This window comes from Protopterus annectens, chromosome 10.part0 (genome assembly GCF_019279795.1).
Source record: "Protopterus annectens isolate FY-2018-M chromosome 10.part0, PAN1.0, whole genome shotgun sequence".
Taxonomy (NCBI): Eukaryota; Metazoa; Chordata; order Ceratodontiformes; family Protopteridae; genus Protopterus; species Protopterus annectens.
Window position 1 is genome coordinate 1242790614 of NC_056744.1, and position 21940 is coordinate 1242812553.

Here is a 21940-nt window from a genome sequence, read left to right on the forward strand (position 1 = left end):
ACCCTATAACCTTTTTTGGGGAAAATAAAATGAACAACAATAAAAAAAAGGTTAATGCTTCCCTATATAATTTACGGGAAATATCACCTTTCCTAATTGAATGCATTCATTTAAATCATGCATTAGATGAATAGTGGATGTTGCACTGATATCCAGCAGTTACATTCTTGCGACAACAGGCAGTAAAGGAATGCTGGTTTCAGATGCTGTATATAAGTGATTTCTACTACACAGAAAGGCACTTAACTTTAAATGGTATGCTTTGTATACTATACCTGTGAATAATGCACAATCAGAACTCCCAATATTCAAAACACCCCAAAATGAGCAACTGACTAACAGAAGGAACAGTTACCAGGACTAAACTGTCATGCCCGACTCTTACAAAGCCATGTCATATTTTTTGGTTTAACTGTAAATGAGTTGCACATCTCTATTACAGATACTGTAAATAGCTCAAAATAAATACTCTACAAAACTATCTGAACCCAGATTTCACATTTGTCTGCCTAACATTACTAAACATTAAAGTATGGATATCTGTTAAAGGAATAATTTAGTATATTCAGCAGCAATTAGTGTTTGGTGTCTACACATATCTACACAAATCTTAAGTATAAATCTCAAATGCAGGAGTCTTCCAAATTACAAGGTGCTGCAAAACATAATCAAATATACATTGGCAAGTGCATTCCATTTCACCAAGACATAGTTCTCAAACTTATGCTTTGATCTCATTATCTTTCACTGGACAGGACAGAAAAATCCTTCAACTGAGAATCGAGGTTAATGAACTTTATTTCTGTTAGCAAAAGAAACAGTTTTTTTTCACTGTATTCCACATAGCAATGAAATCTCTGCATATCTCCAATGTTCTCCTTATCCTGATTGTGGAAGAACATTTTTCCCACTTAATTTTGTAAAAACATTAGAAGCTGTCCAAGACCTTGTAAGATTGTTAGATGTGTACAGAGCAAGAAGACTTTGGCATGGCAAGTCCAACAGCAAATGAAGGCGAATATGATTTGATGACATCACAGGATCTTCAACTCTGTCCAACGTAGTCTTATACCAGTTCCAGTACCTGTGAACAGACAAGTCTGGTCAAAGCCAAAGTTTCACTACTAAATTACTTGCAACAAAATGAAATGATTTTACTATCCATAAACTGAAATTATTACAGTCATTCTAACAATAGAAATAAAATTCAATCTACCTGCTCTTGTACTTCACTAGGGATAGCACCAAAAAAAGTTTCATGAGTTCTGTACTTGAGGATCATTTGCTTAAACCTCCAGGAAAGAAGAAAAAAAACTTTGCCCAGTTGGAAAACTCGGTCAACAAAATATAAACAAATTTATAAATCATAATTTTCTACTCAAATTCTACAAACTGCTGTTTCCTAATTTATGTTTGCTGCTCTTTATAAAGGCTGCAACTGAAAGTTGGACTTTCTTAACTCTGATGCCCTAAAATAATTGCTAAGTATGGTATGGACAATGAATTTTATACTAAATTTGGCACACAGAATCCCAGCTTGGATGTTATGCTCAGATGGGAATCAACACGAAAATTCACCCTACAAGAAAATTAGAACTTTACAAAGTTACTTTTCTTCAGCCATAATTTGCACAACCATCCTGTTATGACAGTTACATCATTATTACTTCAGCTTTTAAAAAGTCAGTGATCTACAGTGTAACACTACAGCACTCAACCACTACATTTCACCTTAATAATCCTGCACATATTAAAATATCAATTTCCACTTGTGGTGTATGAAGTGAGAGGATATAAGGCCCCTGAAAGTGTTATTACAGGGCCTTCTGCTCTACGCTAAGGCACAAAGTACTGATGAAGCTGGACACAAGGAAGGGAACATTCTTTAACAGGATCATTTCATTATGGAATATTGCTTCAGACAGCTTGCACATCTGGGCTTATAAGTTTAAAAATCAGTTGAGGTTATTGTGGCTAGAAAAGGGGTTTTACAGAAGAGCTATTTAACTTTCACCGAATCAGATGAAACAAAGGGAGGTAGGGTTAACTTTTCTTGCATAAAGTTCAAATCCCAGGTTGCAGAGATTGCCTTGTGTGTGTCCTTAATGCAAGATATCTTGCTGCAATCTGTGGAAAATGAAATACAAGAGAGACTACAGAAACACTGAGCCCAGGCTGCCAGATTGTTTTATAAAACAGATGGTTAAAGTAATCTAACTTATATAGAACACAGCAATTCAAGGGTGCAAACTTTAAGATTACGTCCAAGAAATAAAACTTTTTCACTTCTGAAAACACTTCCTGCCAGTAGGGCTTTTAACTTCCTTTACATTTAAACCTTGGCTAGAAGGGGAGCATCTTTGGAGAACTGAAATTCTCTCTTAGAACCTGAATGATTCACTGTCTTGGGACTCCCCCTTTTACTGGGTTAGTAAGGAGTTGTGTGGATGAAGATGCCATGAAGGAAAAACAGTGGCTAAATGCATTAAGAGAAAAACATTCTCGTCTTGAGCAAGATAGACTAATGAAAATTAGATTGGCTTTTTGTTTTTTTGACTAAGACTTTCTGAATCAAAAGGTTGGCAGAAAGGTGCATAACGGAGACTACGACAATGGTAATGAAAGGCAAACATCTACCATACTGTATTCAAGGTAAGCAAGTGGTCAAAAAGTCTGAAAATGACTTCAAACATATCTACTACTTGCATATTCCATCCATGTACTAGAATATCTAAGGGTCTACTTTCCGTTCATGTACCATATACTGCCTGCTTACAGAATCTCACAGATGGTTCTACAGACCTGGGCAATGAATAGCTCACACCATGAGACTGTGGTGAAGATCCTTGCAGAGATGGAAGAATGTAGTGCCTCTTGGTTTGTTGACATGCACTGCTCATTTGAGGATGACCACCCATAAAACTGGATTGAAGTTTGGCAAAACTCAGTATACTGCTTTTGTTGCATTCAGGCTGATATGAAAATATCTTTTTTCCTAAATTCAAATGCCATGAACTATAAGACTGCTGGAATGAGCCCAATTCCATGCATAAACTGATTTTTTTGGCAACTGTGAAATGAAGTAAAGGCACCTTACCCCCTTTGGAATGTCTGAATGAATCCAACCACCGACAATACTCTTTTTGCTGACTTTGGGAATTGCATCACTGTTTCCAGGGAGTCAAAGAATCAGCTTCAAACTTTTCTGAAAGCCCACACAGGCCTATTCATGGGAAGTCTTGCAGAAATAACCAGAAGAATACAATAAGGCATCTAGATGGAAGCCCTTGGATATTGTCTTACTTAATGGCATCCTATAGAACAGGAGTCTCAAACTCACATGTCTATAAAAGACTGTATGAGGGCTACCACACACAACAGAGTGCAACTGACAAAAAAAATGTTTATCAAGAATGTAGCTCTGTACCTTCCATCACCCAACATTATGCTGATTTGAGGGTTGCTTGAATCCTGAAAAGCTTATAAAAGACATCCATTTGCTTGCCTTCATGTAGAAAAACTTCCACCTGGACATAGTCTATAATGGTTCTTAGGATTGTTACTGACTGAGTGACTTAGCAGGAGACAGTCGACTTTTCTAACTTAAGATGAACTCCTGAGACTGTATCTATGAAATTGTTGCTGAGTTTATGGTACACCTGTACCAGAAGCAAATCAACTAGCAGACATCTGCCCAAGTATGTCTGTAGTATGCGATTAGTGGAGGAAAAACATCTGGTAAATACTCTGGAAGCTGTGACTAGACCAAATGCCAAAACTGCAAACTGATGAATGAGTTATATGGAATACCAAGTATTGCCTGTATAATGGTCTAGTGTTGCCATGAAAGGCTCCATTTCTGTAAAAGGAAGAACTGATTTTTTTTTAAGGATACAGTTCTTCTCATTTACTAAATTTTCTCCCTTCATTCCCCACCAGACCACTGAAAAGTTATTTAAAATTAATGATGATGACAGTCTTGTCTTACTAGCCTGAAGCTGCTGACTGCAGCTTCTGTGTTAGTGCCTTGTAAAAACAGTCTGGTTAGTGCATATAAACTTTGCAAATTATTAAAATTTTCAGCAGTATATCCTCTTTCTTGCGCAGAAACTAATAACTTGTCTATATAACAGGCGACGTGTGCAACAATGTACAGTTTGCAGGGTATACTGTCTTCCAAGTTTTCTTTTCTTACAACATGAAAGGTGCTGTCCAGTATGCAGATCTCACCAGAAATCAGATTACTTCTCACATATATATATATATATATATATATATATATATATACATTCTTATGAAAGCAGTCTTTTGGGAGCCCTCAAAGTCACTGTTTTGGTATTTTCTGATGTTATACAGTCTGTTTATTAAACTTTTAGGGAGCCTTTCCTGTTTCAGAATGTTTCTGTGTGAAAGCAGTATTTCGATGATGTCATGCAGTCTGTTAAGCTCTGTGTGTTCTTGTTTCAAGGTGAATTAAGTGACAGTTCAGTAAGTTGCTTTTGCCTCTAACTTGATTCCTTCCTTGCACCTGCATCTCAGGAATTCCTTATCTATAATTCCTGAAGCTTGCATTAAACACTGAACATTCAGCTTATCCTTATCAGCATTTTTCTCAAGCTGTACCAGAACCTTTATTTTACATTTTACACATGAATGCCATTTAGCTGAGAACAGTTTAACACTTTAATATATGCATGCTAGCAAACAGAAATGTATGCATCTAGACCAATATGTTTTTTTAACTGACTATACTATTCCTACATATATTACAGCAACAGAAGTGTATATGCATCTAACTAGCAAACAGGTGTACATGCATTTATAAATCTGTAAATATATATCTAACAATTCCCTCTGTTTTGTTTTAAAAATACAAAACCACTTTACATTGGTATATACTCTTTGGTTAATTATTACTGCTTACTAGAAACACATTGGGAAACAATACCTTTAGTTTTTAACCACCATTACTAGAATTGGATAAATTATCCAATTTAACAACTTTTCTCTTTTGAAGACCATTTTGTAAAAATGTCTCACTAGTCATGAGCTGTATTTTGCAATTGTTGAATATGACTTTATACGGTGATGCTCTATACAATGATTTTACATTAACAATGCTTGTGAATTTTACTGCAAAGGCACTGCAGTCTTGTTTTTGAATAAACACGTGTCACAGATGTTAAGCTTTGACTTGTTACTATACATACAAATAAACTGAGGGGTAGTTTTTGTATTCTGGTATTTGTTTTACTACTGTACATGTTGATGGTACCCTAATCACATGACAATAAAAAACATGGTTGTCTTTTAATAATTACTGCTTGTGCCTTTATTTTAGTCCCTTCTGCAGTACTGTTTACACAGTCAGTGTAAAATAGTGCCCTTCCCCTGCAGTATGCAGCATTTTACTGTAGTATTGTTTATTTGCTTTATGGGACCTGCATAATTTATTTGGACTGCTTACCATGGCCTATTTACTGTTTGTACTTGGTGTAATTGAGTTTTCTTTTAACATTTACCAGCAAACGGTTTATTAATGACATTTATGCACTATTGTGATGTTTTATTACAATTACCAAACAAGATTTTTGTAGATTATTGTGCTTCTTGCTTAGTGCTGCACACAAATGTTTTAGTAACAATATTTTAGAAAAATGTAAGGCAACCTGGCTTGGCAACCAGTTTTGTTTTTGGACCTTATAAATTTCAATACCAGTAACATTTTATTTCTTTAACATTCCTTGTAACCAACCCATCCCAGCTTGGGAAGATCCGAACTCACATAAAAGATTTTTTACTTTTTTTTTTCTTTCTGCACATTCCAGACTCTGTAACCCTTTCAGCACTTTTTTACCTTCATTCATTTGCTAATACACTTGCAACTTGATATTAGAATGCATTTGTAAAACACTTGCAACTATAATAAGTATTTGTAATTTGCTTAGCTATGCATAAATTTTAAACTCTGGTTTTATTTGTAGTATGTACACAGTACAACCTTATATTGCTAACATTGCTTTTGAATATTGTTTTTGCTGGAGTCTCTGCTATTTTTGATGCTATTATACAATTACAAAATATTGTAAAAAATAGATATTGGCTTAACTAACACATGCTTAAAACAGATGCATTTACATTTGCTGTTGTCTGCCTTGTGCTCTTGTCCATTTTAAACAGATGCACTTTAAGTGAAAAGAAAATACATGCATGTCAGTCTTGTGACCTCATGTCTTTACTGCTTTTAAGTACTCTCATTTGATTTCTAGGCCCTAGAACTGTTCTGTTATTTGAAAGGGTGATTTTACATTACTGTTTAACTGTCAAGTGTCTTGCTTTAACTGCATGAAAGTTACATTAGGTCCTCCTGTGTACGCTATTTTCTGAATGTAGAACACTGTGTCATAAATTATTTTTTATCAGTGTAGCTAACTGCTGTTGCTTTAACTTTTTACTAACCAGATTCTTTTTGTCTTGTGATTCTGCACGAGCTGTCTGATATTTCTCAGTATTCTGTTCTGGTGACTTTAAAGCTCTTACACAATTCTGAAAAATTGTTTACATATGTTTTCTAAACTTTTTGAACTCACACTGTCTCTTAGAAGTTTATGAAATTTTTCTGTCAGTTTACCATGAACCTCATCTTTGTTCTTATCTGTGTTGTACTGTGCAGCTGTTTTATGCCACTTTTGTCTAACAAGATTACAAAACATTGTCAATAACTGATTTCACTGCTGTTGTAACTCTAAAATTATGACAGGACATAATACAAGTGTATGACCCTTATCTAGTTGTTTACCATTAAAATGGTCTGAATTGTACTTTTATGACATTACACACAGAAAGAAGTTTCATATGACCTGGCCAAGAAGCATTTACTGTCATACCAATCATGTTTTTATTTAAGATACTGGTCAAACGTAATCTATTTACACAATTCCTGTCTGTCAACTTGCCGTAATAAGGTTTTACATTTGCTAAAATGCTGTTTACACAACTTCTGTAGTCTATCTAAAATTGACACAATACGAGTATTACCGTGTTTACTACCTTTACTAGCCAGAATTACAGCATTCATGCTGCTATGTAGCCACAAAAATTTGCTTACCAAAGTCCACGTAGACTTCAGCTGGCCAATTCTGATCACCGTAGATAGTTGGAAAACTTTTGTAGTTACTTGAAAAGCTGGTGAAACAAAGTTGGCAGTTGCAACTTCGAACATGAAGTATCACCAACCTGGAGAATTTATGACACTGCTTACTTCCTGCCCTGCAGTCCTTCTCTAGATTCAGACATTTGAATAACTGTACTGCAGCAAACTGTTGGAAAATGAAGTGCTTCTGTTCAGGACTCAATCACGCACATAAAAGTTAGTTACTGCACTTTTACTGAAATGACCTTATACAAGGTACAGGCACCATTCCCCCTGCGTTCGAATGCAAGCAAAGCTCACCATTGAAAAGTTATTTAATATGAAATGATGGAATGTCAGTCTTGTCTTACTAGCCTGAAGCTGCCGACTGCAGCTCTGTGTTGGTGTCTAGTCTTAGTGCCTTGTAAACAACAAAGTCTGGTTAGTGCACATAAACTTTGCAGATTATAAACCTTCTCAGCAGTATATTATTACTATCTTTCTTGCGCAGAACCTAATAATTTGTCTATATAACACACATGTACAACTGTACAGTTTGCACAGTTTGCAGGGTTTACTGTCTTCAAGTTTTCTTCTTATACAACATGAAAGGTGTTCTCCTGTATGCAGATCTCAGCAGAAATCAGATTACATCTAACATATATACATTCTTATGAAAGCAGACTTTTGGGAACTCTCAAAGTCATTACTTAGGTATTTTCTGTCGTCATGCAGTCTGTTTATTAAACTTTTAGGGAGTTTTTCCTGTTTGAGAATGTTTCTGTGTGAAAGCAGTCTTTCGATGATGTCATGTAGTCTGTTAATACGCTCCTTTGTGTTCTTGTTTCAAGGTGAATTATATAACAGTTCAGTAAGTTGTTTTTACCTCAAGCTAGATTTCTTCATTGCATCTGCGTCTCAGGAATTCCTTATCTGTAATTCTTGAAGCTTGCATTAAAGATTGAACACTCAGCTTATCCTTATCAGCATTTTTCACAAGCTGTACCCAAAACCTTTATGTTACATTTTACACATGAATGCCATTTAGCTGAGAACAGTTTAACCCTTTAATATATGTATGGTAGCAAAGAGAAATGTATGCATCTAGACCAATATGTTTTTTAACGGACTATTATTCCTACATATATTATAGCAACAGAGGTGTATATGCATTTAACTATCAAGCAGGTGTACATGCATTTATAAATCTCTAAATATATATCTAACAACCAACACTAACCTCTGTGCTTCAACAAACACCCCCCCATCCACCATCTCCTAGTATACCTAAAATGTCCTTTATGTGCAATCCCAAAAGTGTTACTTTGGCAGACGGCATCCTGACGTCTACCCAGATTCCTGTGGCTGCAATATCATGGACCCCTAGAGCAAGAATTCAGATGAGGAATTGTATATGGCAGCTGCAGCAATCATACTGTGGCTGGGAAGTGACAAGCAATGATGTTGGCACATGATATAGTCATCCCAAAAAAAACCTTACAAATTCCTGTTCTATCTGATAGAAGTCTATGAGGCCTCTGGTCTCCACAAGAGGTCATACAGATTGCACTAAAGCCCTCCCCACCCACCCAGACAGCAGTGCTACCCAGGGACTGCTGCTGCTATCACTTTGTCCAACCCTTTCAGTGTATTCGGTCTATTCCTAAACCTGGAGGCAGTGGTACAGATTACCTTGCCTCTGTGCCAGAGGCTCACCTTACTATTCTCAGCCAAGAAGACCACATCCTATTTAGTTCTGACAAAAGGTAAATGAATCACATTAGACTTGGGATGAACACAGAAAACTCCTCAAAGATTAGATATTAGGATTGTGCCCTATATCCTTGTGGAAGGACAGAGATTGTACCACTAAGCTAATGTTGATCACAACACTGCATGCAGTGTGAATGGATCACTTGAGACAGCAATACAGGAGAATGAGCATGTCAGGCCATCACAGGAGTCCCAAAGTGGACACTGCCCACCCTCACTGATGGCCCCTCCTCCAGAAGGTTCTTATTCAGAGCAACAGAGGGGGGAATAGATGGTTGACATTCTATAGAAAAGAGGGGTTGATGACTGGCAGTGAATGGAGAGTAAAAAAAAATCTCCAGAAAAAACAGCCCCTGAAGAGGCATCAAAACCATCATAAGCATAATTTAATGCAATAACTTCTTTCTTGCTGGCTGCTGCACTTAATTTATCAAGTCTGTTTTTGGTATCAGACTCTGGTAACTTCTGTATGCAAACCTCTACTTCATTTAACACAGAGGTGTGGGTACTGCAATCATATCAGCCATATAATTATAGCGCTTAACAATAAGTTACTGGATGTGGACAGTTTTACCACATCTGACCAAGAAACTCAATACTCTGTCAAATGGAAGTGTGGCTAATTGTTCAGTCTTACTTGACTGAGATAAGGAGATAGATATAATGAAGGGTCTGTTTTGTTGCTGTTGTACAAATTACGTCTATCAGTCAGAGTTCTATAAAGGCTGTCTGGCCTTTTTGGCACTTGTGTAAAGTAGCAGGGAACTGATAACTGACCTACATATCATCTTGGTAGGTGTAGAGCAGAGAAGGAATATGCCACTTTGACTCTGGTAACCACATACTTCGCAAAGTGGGGTCTTCAGTTGGCTATCTGAAAAATTCATCCATAGAGTTTAGTTTCAGAGTTGTATCTTCTGTTGAACAGCCATATGACTGAAACGATACATCTACATGACACAAGTTAGGGAAGGGATACACAATGTGACCCATAAATAAATAAACTTCCTCTTTTTTTGAGGAAATTGGGGATGTACTTCGTTTTTTTTTTTCTGCCTCTATAAAATCTTTACTAGGACCAGCAAAGCTTTCTTTGTTTCCATTTAAAACTAGGTCCATGCTAAGGACTGACATCAGCTGCTGCAGTTGCTCATACATACCAATCAGATATCAGAACTCAAAGTGAGAAATGAGCAAAACATTTCCTGGCTGTCTGATAACACCAAGCACAAACTATGGTAGGTGATGTAAAATGTGAATGGAGTCTGAATATATTCTCACTCACTGATCTCAGTCAGTGGGAATGGAGCACTTCATCAGCTGCTTAAACAAAACTGATGAAATATCCAAGAGGATATAATTAGACACATACTTCGCAAAGTGGGGTCTTCAGTTGGCTCTCTGAAAAATTCATCCACAGAGTTTAGTTTCCATACTGAATAATACCCCAATGGTAGGATTTATGTTAAAATGCAAATCTGACCCATCATCCCAAATTTGCACTCTTGGAAAATACTAAAATTAATAAGCAACATTATTAAGCATTATTTAGGGGGAAAACAAACAACTTTGATACAGGCACATTCTGAACATTTAAAATTAACATATCCCAATTAAATACTTACCTGCCGGCTTGTCACTGCTTTATTTTAACAACTCCTTCATGAATGTACTAAGTAGACTCACGCGTGCAGTAGGGGGTTAAAGATTAGGATTTTCCTATGGACAGCTTCAGAAAATAAATTCCTGATGTCCAAAAATGGATTATGCATGGAAATATTCCATAACAAAAAAGAAGTTATGTACTAACCATAATGTTCCATTTGAGTAGTTGTACTTCATTTGTCTTCAAGCTGTGGGAAACGGATCCATATCGGATCAGAGCCGGCAACTTTTGCTACCATCAGCTCCGAGCTCCAGACTCCTCCCCTTACCCATAATACATCTCCACTGCCTTCCATCCCCAGATTGAGTTTGCTGAACTTATACTGAGAACCCGACTTGATAAATATACTTGTGACCTATACTGCAACCGGTAGGCTGATCATGCGCCAAAGTCCTGGGGAAAGAGGGAGGGATGGCTGAAGACAAATGAAGTACAACTACTCAGATGGAACATTATGGTGAGTACATAACTTATTTATCTGAAGTAGTTTACTTCATTTGGTCTTCAACCTATGGGACAGAGTCCCCAGTTACTAAAACTCCTGGGAGGCCCTCATGGAAGAATATTCCAGAGCACTGCAGAACCAAAGGATGCGCTCCTTCTGGAAGTCAAATCCAATTTGTAATGAGAAATAAATGTATGAGATGAGTACCAAATAGCAGCAAAACAAATGTCATCCAAAGACACCCTAGACCAAAAAGCCGCAGACGTAGCCATGGATCTAGTGGAATGAACTTTTACCTGACCTGGAAGAGACATGCCTCTGTCCTTATAGACTTGCAGGATGCATGAAGAGATTCATCTAGCTATAATGACCTTGGAGATTGTTTCCTTCTATAAACCCTTTTTGGGGAAATTTAACAATTGATCAGATTTACAGAAAATTTTTGTCAAATGTAAACAGAATCACAACTGTCTATGAACATCCAACATGTGGAGTTTGTATTCCATCTCACATGGGGTAATTGGCAAGGCTTAAAATGGTCCACAAGGGCAGTTAGCCTAGTACTAATCTATGAACCTATAAAATTAGGAAAAACACAGGCAAATTAATAGTCTGAATGATATTGACTGGTGATGCCACCTTGGGAAGAAAGGATGGACTGCTACGAAGGGAAACTCTGTCTTTGTGAAAAATCATGCACGGAATTTTGATGGACTAGGCCTGTAATTCTAAACCCTTCTTGCAGAGGGAATAGCCACCAGAAAAGCTGTTTTCCAAGATAAAAATTAAAAAAAAAAAAAACAAAACAGTGTAAGAAACTTCTCTGTGTGGAAGATGCAGTTGCGGCAGTCTCAAAAGGCAGACCGACCAAAGCTTGAAGAACCACAGTAAGGTCCCATGGGGGAACAGGATCCTTGACCGGGGGGCATAACAAAAAGCTGCCTTTGATAAAGTCTTTACACAGTCTGGAAGAGGCTGAGGAGGCAGAATTCTCACTCACATGAACATGAGAAATGGCAGCCAACTGAACTTTGACAGTAGAAGAAAGTACAGTTGTGTACACTTACCATAAATGTAGATGTTCGAGTGTATTCACTCTTGCAGTCATTACACTTGGGTTATCCTGCTGGCAGGCTACCCTCAGTTGGCCTGAATTCCAAAGTCTAGGTCCGGCGCCGGTTGCTGTCGCCTCCTCCCTGACGTCAGTGCGCCAGGGGTATAAAAGATGCAGCCGACGCCATTTTCTTCAGTTTTTCCTGCTCCAGATGTCGGGTGCCCCCAAAAGGGTAGGCTAAAAATATGCCAATAAAACATGCATGCACCAAAAAATATAATACCTTTATCTACAAGCAAATACACCACATAGGTTGCATAGATTAGAGAAGTGTAGATAAGTTCTAGCAAAGAGATGGGGGATGGTGGGTGGGTAACCTGGACTGCAACAGTAAATACACTCGAACATCTACATTTATGGTAAGTGTACACAACTGTACTATGCTCTTTGTGTTTCACTGTTGCAGTCATTACACTTGGGTTGAATCCCAAAGCTATGGTTGGGAGGCTGGAGCTAAATAGCATTAGGAGCGGCTATGAGGCCCTGCAAAACTGCAGTGGCAAAGCCTGCCCTGGATTTAGAGTAGAGTGGTAAATGATAGTGCTTTGTAAAGGTGTGCACTGAACTCTAGGTAGCAGCCTCTAAAATGTCTTTGGTTGGTACTCCACTGAGGAAGGCTGTTGAAGTGGCTGCTGCTCTGGTTGAATGTGACCTAATGCCCTTAGGCACTGGCTTGCCATGTTGTGAATAGCAGAAACTAATGCAGTGGCCTATCCACTTTGAAATAGTCTGCTTTGAGATAGCCTTTCCTTGTGATCCTACAGCATATGTCACTAGTAGTTGCTCAGTCTTTCTGAAGGCTTTAGTTCTGTTCAAGTAGAAGCGTAGCTGTCTGTGTATGTCCAAAGAATGCAAAATTCTCTCCCCCTTATTCTGTGGGTTTGGATAAAAAGTAGGCAGATGAATAGTTTGGTTAAAGGCTACACTGGACACTACCTTAGGCATAAATGTCGGGTGTGTCCTCAGAGAAACCCTGTCTGGATAAAAAATGATAAAAGGTTCCACAGCCATGAGTGCCTGTAGCTCTGAGACTCATCTTGCAGAGGTTATTGCTAGGAGCAGAGCTGTTTTCCAAGATAAAAACTTTATATCAGCTGTAGCGGCTAGCTCAAAAGGGGGCAGAGTGTGTTTTTCCAAAACAAACATAATTGAGGTCCCTTGCACGTATTGGTGATCTCCTTGGAGGCCTTAAGTTTTTGGTTCCTCTGAGGTATTGCCTTAACAAAGGATGAGAAAAGATTGGTGGCTCTGTATTGTAATGAGCTGAAATGGCAGAGGCATGAATTTTAATTGATGAAAAGGATAGGCCTTTGTCCAGCATCTCAGTTAAGTATTTCAAAATCTGGGGAATATGTGGTACTGCTGTGCCAATTCCTTGTGTCTGGTTCCAGGCACAGAATCTCTTCCGTTTTCCAGCATAGGATTTTCTAGTGCTAGGCCTCCTGGCCTCCAAAATGACATCCATCACCGCTTTAGTGAGAGGTGTGTTTTGTATGATTACATTATCCGCCATGCTGCCAGACTTAAGGTCTTGAGTTGGCTGTGCAGGATCTGATTGTTTTGTTGGGACAGTAGGTGAGGTATCTGAGGTAAGGTCCAGGCTGGGCATTGAGACAAGTTCCTTAGGATTAGATACCAGTACTGGCGGGGCCAGTCTGGGGCAATCAGTATCATTTTTGGCTTCTCTTGTCTGACCTTTAGGAGTACCTTGGGGAGGAGAGGCAGTGGAGGAAAGGCATATACTGTTAAGTTTTTCCAGCTGAAAGATAGGGCATCCACTTTCCATGCTTGTCCTTGTGCAGAATCTCTTTAGTTGGCAGTTGTGAGGAGAGGCAAATAGGTCTATGTCCGGGTATCCCCTTTTCCTTGTTATCATGTTGAAGACTTGTGGATCCAATTTCCACTCGTGGGGATCCATGAGGTTTCTGCTTAGTTTGTCTGCCAGAGTATTTATCTTTCCTGGCAGGAATTGTGCCTGCAGATGTACTTGGTAAGTCAATGCTGTGTCCCACAAAGTCGAGGGGGTAAGAATGAGTGCCTCCCTGCTTGTTTATATACCACATGACCGTGGTATTGTCTGTCTTTATCAGTAGTTGTCCCGGATGAAGTAGGTCCTTGAGGGCTGTCAGGGCATTCTGAACCGCTAGCATCTCTTTTTGATTGATATGTAGATGCATTTGGTTGGCGGACCATGTGCCTTGTATACATCTTCCTGCCATGTGTGCCCCCAGGCATAATCTGATGCATCTGTTGTCAATGTCTGCCTGGCTGGGGGTAAAGTGAATGAATGGCTGTCTCTTGTTCTGGTGACAGGCCTTCGCCCACAATCGAAACTCCTGTTGCAAGCCGGGAATGAGAGTAATTTTTGTTTCCAGGCTGTGGCAATGCTGAGTCCAACCACTTTTTAGGTACCATTGAAGTTTCCTCATATGTAGTCTTGCATATGGAATTAGAATGCAGGATGCCATGAAGCCCAAAGCCTGCAGAATTTTTCTTGCAGTTAACTGGGCCTTTGTTGCCAACAGTTTGAAATAGGTAGTCAGTTGCCTTTGTTTGTCTGGCGTGAGATAAGCCATCTGGGCAGTTGTATTTAAGCTTGCACCCAGGAATATTATCTCTTGAGAGGGTACTAGTTTTGATTTTTATTCATTGACTGTGTACCCTAGGCATGGTAGTAATCTCTTTACATACACCAGATGCTGTAGTAGAATGTCCTTGTTCTCTGCTTGTATGAGGCAGTCATCCAAGTAAGGATATATTTGTATTCCTCTGTCTGCAAAATGCAATTACTGGTGCCAGGCACTTTTGAAGACCCTGGGCGCAGTAGATAAGCCAAAGGGCAGTGCAGAGAATTGGTAGTGCATTGAGCCAGCTTCAAATCTGAGGTATCTTCTGCATGTTTGTCTGATTGGGACACATGCAGGTATGCCTCTTTTAGGTCTAAAGTCACACGCCAAGCCTTCTTGCCCAGCATGGGCAGAAGCTGCTGTAAGGTCAACATTTTGAATTTTGGTATGTCCAGATATGTGTTTAGAATGGATAGGTCCAGTATTGGTCTCCAGGCTTTGTCCTTTCTGGGTACCAAGAACAGTCTTGAATAAAATCCTTGTCCCTGCTCTTGTTCTGGTACTTGCTGAATGGCCCTCATGTCCATAAGGGATAAGACTTGTTTTTGTGCTTCTGCCCATTGTTTTTTTGGTAGGTCTGGCCAACCGTTTCCCCTTGGCAGGGTATGAAAGTGAAACGTGTAGCCCCGTGACACTATGTCTAAGACCCATTTGTCCTGGGTTATTATGTGCCAATTTTGAGAAAAAAAGTGCTAGTTTTCCCCCTAAAGGTGCTGACAGAAGATAAGTGCTTGGCGCAGGCAGGGGGAAGTCACTGGGACTGTTTCCTGTATGGCTGTGATTTGTCTTCTCCACTTTTGGAGGTAGAAGCACCCATTGTTTAGGCCTGTATGAACCTTGGGGCTGGGATCTGCCTCTTGGGCATCTGTATCTGCCCCTTTGAGGTCTGTCTGACACTGGAAAGGATCAATTATTTGAAGGCCAGTGTCTGCTAAATCTTGGAGGCTGTACCTGTAAGAAATCCTTGATTGTTTGCATAGATTTAGCTTTGTCCTCCATTTTCTTTAACACCTCTTCTGCTTTAACACAAAACAAAGTATCATGTTGTAATGGAGCATCTAATAATTTTGCTTTAACATGATCTGGTAAATTTTGTTCCTTTAACCAAGCATGCCTCCTAATGACAGAACCTGTGACAGCGGCCCTGCAGGAGGATGCCAAAGAGTCAAAACCATATTGCAAAGTATGCTTTCCAACTTGCTCAGCTGCATGCAATAAATCCTGCATTTCTTTGTTGTCTGCACCTTCAGAATTTATCAACATTTTCTGTTTAAGCAGTGACATAATATATTGCTGACATTTGAGCATATGAAACTAACAATTTAAAGCCCTTATAGCCAAGGTAGCAGAGGTGTAAATCTTCTTTCCCCATCTGTCTAAAGCCCTAGAATCTCTGTCGGAGGGGGTAGGGTTTTTTGCAGTGGATGCCTTGACCCTTTTGGGACCCTGAGAAATAGATTCTGGGTCAGCAGCTGGGTTCTTGAAAAGGAATTTATGAGAGTCAGGCACCCTGTAGTACCTGTCCGGCTTAACAGGAGCTGGACGTAAGGAGTCAGGGGTCAGACTAGACTCTGAAAATACATCATCTACAATGTCTAACACAGGCAGAATAGCTAGGGGCCTGTGTTGTGGTAGTAAAAGGAAGCCCCTGAGCCTTTTCTTAGATTCAGAATAATCTTGGCTCTCCCAGTGGAAATGTTCCCTCATGGTATGCAAGGTTTCTCCAAAAGAGTAATCCTCAGGAGGAGAGGCTGAAGGGATAGATTCTTCAGCATCAGAATCCTCATAGGGAGGAATAGAGTATTCCTGATCAGAAGAGGAATCTGAAGAAATGGAAACCTGATCTGAAGATTCATATTCTGTCTCTTGCCTAGGCCTCTTATCAGGAGGGGGATGGGAACCCCTGATCAAAGTAATCAAGTCTTCGGCCATTTTGAGCATCTGTTTTTTGGGCATGGAGGCCTGACCATGAGGCTGCTGTACTTGTTTCTTTGTCTTTAAAGATGCTTTAGTCTTTGCCTTTGTAGCTGGAGTAGCTTTAATGTACAATTGAGTAGGTCTGAAAACACCCTCAGAAGCCGATGCCTGCTCAGCGGCTCCGGACAAATCTGAGGGAATAGTTTCCGAAGGTCCAATACCTTGAGCTTCCAGCGGCCTAGGCGACTATGTGGGAGTCTGTAGCGGCCTGCGGGTCCAAAGTAGCAGGCGTCAGGGGCTGCTAAAGCACCTCACTGAGAGCCAGCGAACCGACGACTGGCTTAGAAGAAGCCTCGTCGTCAGTTTTAGACCTCGGATGCCTGTCCTTTTCTTTTTCTTTGCGTTTCTTGTGAATTGCGGTAGTCGGTTGGCTATCCGACGGCATTGTGTAATTAAATCTTCTGCCAAAATAGTGAAAAGCAAAATAGTACCGGCGCTTTATAGTGCGCTGGTTAAATCTAGCACAAAACCGACAACAAGCAATGTCGTGGTCAGGGCCTAGGCAAGGAATGCAGTAAGAATGAAACTCCTTATGAGGTATTTGCTTCCCACAAGAAAAATAAGTTATGTACTCACCATAACGTTCCATCTGAGTAGGTAACTTAATTTGTCTGCAACCTGTGGATATTGGATCAGACTCGGATCCCTGCCGGCAGCTTTCCAAGCTAATAGATCCAAGCTCCTCCACCTATCCATAATGCCCTGCCATCTCCCTCTAACCCTCAGATCGAGTTTGCCAAAGGACAATAAGGAATTCCATAACCTAGGAGTGGTTCCAATCTGTTTCAATGACGTCCATGAAAGGAAGCCATATCCTGACTCTTAGATAACGAACTAAGGGTGCGGGGGATGGAGGGCGGGTTGGTTGCAGACAAATGAAGTTGCCTACTCAGATGGAACGTTATGGTGTGTACATAACTTCTTTATCTGAAGTAGTTAACTTCATTTGCTCTGCAACCTGTGGGACAGAGTCCCCAGCTACCAACAACTTGGGAGGCCCTTATGGAAGGATATTCTGAAGCACTGCTGAGCCAAACGATGCACGTCCTCTGGAGATCAAATCTAATTTATAGTGTGTAATAAAGGTATGAGTGGAAGCCCAAGTAGCTGCCGAGCAAATGTCATCCAAGGAAACCTTTGACCAAAAGGCAGCAGAAGAGGCCATGGATTGGGTAGAATGGGCTCGTACTCTCAGGGGCTCAGGACGACCAGAGCTTTTGTAAGCTAGGAGAATGCACTGTGAAATCCATCCAACTAAGGTTACCTTAGTAACTGGCTTGCCCAGACAAGATTTTGCAAAGGAAACAAAAAGTTGGTCAGATTTTCGAAGATCTGCTGTTTATTTAAGTAAAAGTGTAACTGTCTGTGAACATCCAGACAATGAAGTCTGTATTCTCCTTTATTCTGAAAATTTGGAAAGAAAACAAGCAGATTAATGGTCTGGTTGATGTTGACTTCCAAAGTCACCTTGGGAAGAAAGGAAGGATTAGCCCTGAGGGAGACCCTGTCTTTATGAAAAATGATATAGGGAGGTTTACTGCAAAGAGCATGAAGCCCTGATATTCTTCTTGCAGAAGTAATGGCAATCAGAAAGGCCGTTTTCCATGATACATATTTCAAATCGACTGAAGCCACGGGCTCAAAGGGGTCCCAGTCAGAGCTTGAAGGACTAGGGTAAGATCCCATGGGGGGACTGGATCTTTAACGGGGGGGTCTTAACAAAAAAGTTCCTTTCAAGAAAGCCTTGCATATTTTTGGAGGATGCTAGTGGCCCTGAGCTGTTACCAACATGGTAGTGGGAGATAGCTGCCAACTGAACTTTAATAGTAGAAGCACTGGCTCCTTGATCAAAGGTATGTGAAAGAAAGTCTAGGACTGCTGGAATCGGAGCCGTAAAGGGATCTAAGTTCCTGTGCTCCGCCCAGATCGAGAAACGTTTCCATTTACTGTTGTAGATCTTCCTGGTGGATGGTTTATGGGTGGCCACCAGGATGGCCTTAACCATATACCGGGAGTCCTAGCCATCAAGGGAACTGGATCAACCAAGCTGACAGCTTCAGGCAGTCCAGATTGGGGGTCTTCAATCCTAAAGGGTGAGAGATTAGATCCGCTTTGGGTTCCAAAATCCGAGGAGGATGTACTTGATGAGACCATAGGTAATGGAACCAGGTTTGGCGAGGCCAGAATGGGGCTATGAGGATAATTCTGCTCCCCAACCGACGAGATTTCTGCAAGACTTTTGTCATCAAGGGAAGAGGAGGATAAGCATACAGAAGACCGGATGGCCAAGCATGAACTACAGCGTCTCTGGGGGTTTCCCCTGGTGGGGGAATCAGAGCGAAGAATTCGCTGCATTTTGTGTTCGAAGGTGAGGCGAAGAGATTGCAGCAAGGTTGACCCCATTAGAGAAAGATTTGTTTCGCTACAGCAGGGTTCAGAGACCACTCGTAAGGTGAGAGGATCATCTGACTCAACCTGTCCGCTAAGATATTTGACCGACCCGGTATGTGCGTTGCTATGAGAAAGCGGTTAGTGGATGTCGCCCATTCTCATACTCTCATTGCCTCCCTGCAAAGTGAGAAACAAAGAACAACCCGTAGGTAAAACCACTGATACAAATAAGCGGAAACCAATCCTTAGCTCGAACAGGACCAAATATAATTCACCTTCCACTTGTTGTAGGTTAAAAACTTTTGTTTTATTCACACAATCCACAAAAAACGAACTTCTGTTGCAATAACACACTCCTGGTTCACAAAAAACGAACTTCTGTTACAATAAGACACTCCTGGTTAAGCGCTTTCATCTGAAGGACTCAGATTTCATCAGAACCAACAACCATACATATTAGCTTCCTTTTATGTGAAAATTGGCGCCAAAAACATTTTGTCTATAGGGCTTTCTTAAAGGTACATATCTAGAGTGCTTAAATATCAAGAAAGGACAATCATAACTGCTTGTGCAAAAATACATAAATATAATAAATGTAGACTATGCAAAAAATGCAATAAATATCACAATAATGTAATAATGTGCTTAAATACATTGTTTTAAATTATTTAAAAATTATTTAAAAATTTTTTACTGATGTAAATATATACATTCAGGTCCTAAAGTACTTAAAAATAGCATGTATTGTAAAAAATATATTTCAAAATATATTTTAAAAATATATTTAAATGAAAACTAACAATAAAGCTTAATCAGTAAATCCTTGTACAGTCAAAAGTAATGAAACCTTAAATAAAATGAGGGCCTGTTTATAACTTAAGCCCTGTCCAGGCTTAAAAATGACTTGATACTGATAAAATCATTTAAACCAGGTGCAGTGGTGGCATCACAAAATATCTGCCACTCACTTTCTTTATATGCTAACCATGTTTTCCAATTGCCACCATATGATATTGTTTCTACCTGGTCTATAATCATAAATTTAAAAGTGTGGTCATCTCCCTTCTCCAAAATATGCTTACTGAGAGCGTTTTTGGTATCTTTCTTTTTAATTTTGTAAAGGTGTTCGTAAATTCTGGTCTTAAATTTCCTCTCTGTCTTGCCTATGTAGTAGGCAGGACAGAGAGTGCAAGTGGCCAGGTATATGACCCTCTGACTATTACAATTTCCAGCCATACTTTTGCACCTGGTTCTCATCAAATTGTCAAGAGTGACCACACTTTTGTCATTGATATTCTTACACTGCTTGCAAGAACCGCATTTTTCGTAACCTCTTTTTTCTTTTGTGTCCCACCTGCCACTTTAACTTCCAAAAGTTTTTTCAAATTAAGTGCAGTTTTGTAGACACAAATGGGGTTCTTGTCAAGATTAGTCAAATTAGTGTCAGGTGTATTTAATAATTCCCAATGCCTTTTTATAATTTCTTTTACCAAATTTGAAAAAGGACTAAATAAAATAATACATACTGTCCTGCTTGTTTGGGAATTTTTCTTTTTATTTTCTAATAAAACCTGACCTAACAAAGGTTTGTATTTCGTGCCCCAATTTCCTTTAACATAGTTAGCCACATTTTCTACCATTTTCTTTGGATATTTTCTTTCCAGAAACATCCTTGAAATATTTTCTATTTCCCTTTCCATGCTCTAACTAGAGGAGCTCATCCTCACTGCACGAATAAACTGGCCCTCAATAACATTTTTAAACACATATTGTGGATGGCAACTACTGAATTCAATATAATCATTAGAGAAGGTGGACTTTCTAAAATTTTTTGAAGTAAAACCATCTGTAGAGGAACTAATAAAGGTGTCTAAGTAAGGTATACCCACTTTGTCTACCTTATATGTGAACTTTAAAAAATCCGTACTAGAGTTTATATAGTCCACAAAAAACCTAATATCTTCTGGGGGCCCCTTCCAGATGATGAACAAATCGTCCAGGTACCTGGAATAGAGGGATATGTGTTTGAAAAATTGACAAGGGAACAAAAACCTATTTTCCCATTCTAGCATGACCAGGTTTGCAAAAATGGGGGCACAAGATGCCCCCATAGCCACTCCCCTGGTCTGCCTGAAATATTCTCCATCATGAATGATGTAGTTGTGGTCAAGTATGAGCCCCATCATATCAATTATTAAGCTGATTCTGTCCCAACTTAATTCTGAATATTTTTTCAAACTATGTTCAAAAAATTCCAACCCTATAGAAGTAGGGATACATGAAAATAAATCTTTCACATCTATTGTTAGAAATGTGAGGTTACTAGACCAAACCTCGGGTGTAATTTTACTCAGAAATTCCCAAGAATCTTTTATTATATGGGGAACTTTGTTATATATATGTTTGGTCCATTGGTCAATGGAAACTCCCATGTTATAAGTCTTCGAGTGTGAACCAGAAATAATAGGTCTAAAGGGTGGGGTATCTATACATTTGTGTATCTTGGGAATTCCAAAAATTCTAGCTAGCCTTGGGTACTCGTTCCTCAAAAAATTATAAAGTTCTTCAGTTATACGGTTATCTAACAAATATTCTTCTAATATTAAATCAATTCTGTGATGTCCAATATTTATCTGATTTATAGAAATTTCTTTGTAGTTTTCTGAGTTGAACAAAATGTCCTGAATTGCCTTGCTGTAATTTTCTGAGTCAAAAATGACTATACCCCCTCCCTTGTCTGGTTTCATTAGTCTAATGTTCTTGTTATCGACCACATTTTTCAAACATTCTCTCTCCCCTCTAGTTAAATTGTCTT

At 39.3% G+C, this 21940-nt stretch overlaps 1 protein-coding gene across 1 annotated transcript in view; it reads right to left on the reverse strand.

The window, feature by feature from the left end:
* Nucleotides 1-780: 780 nt before the first annotated feature.
* COP1 (COP1 E3 ubiquitin ligase) overlaps nucleotides 781-21940 on the reverse strand; it is a 1660397-nt gene continuing 1639237 nt past the window's right edge. The window contains exon 22 of the mRNA XM_044085965.1: nucleotides 781-1084. Coding sequence (XP_043941900.1) covers nucleotides 1067-1084 — 18 coding nt within the window. The 3' untranslated portion in view covers nucleotides 781-1066. The remainder of the gene's footprint in view (nucleotides 1085-21940) is intronic.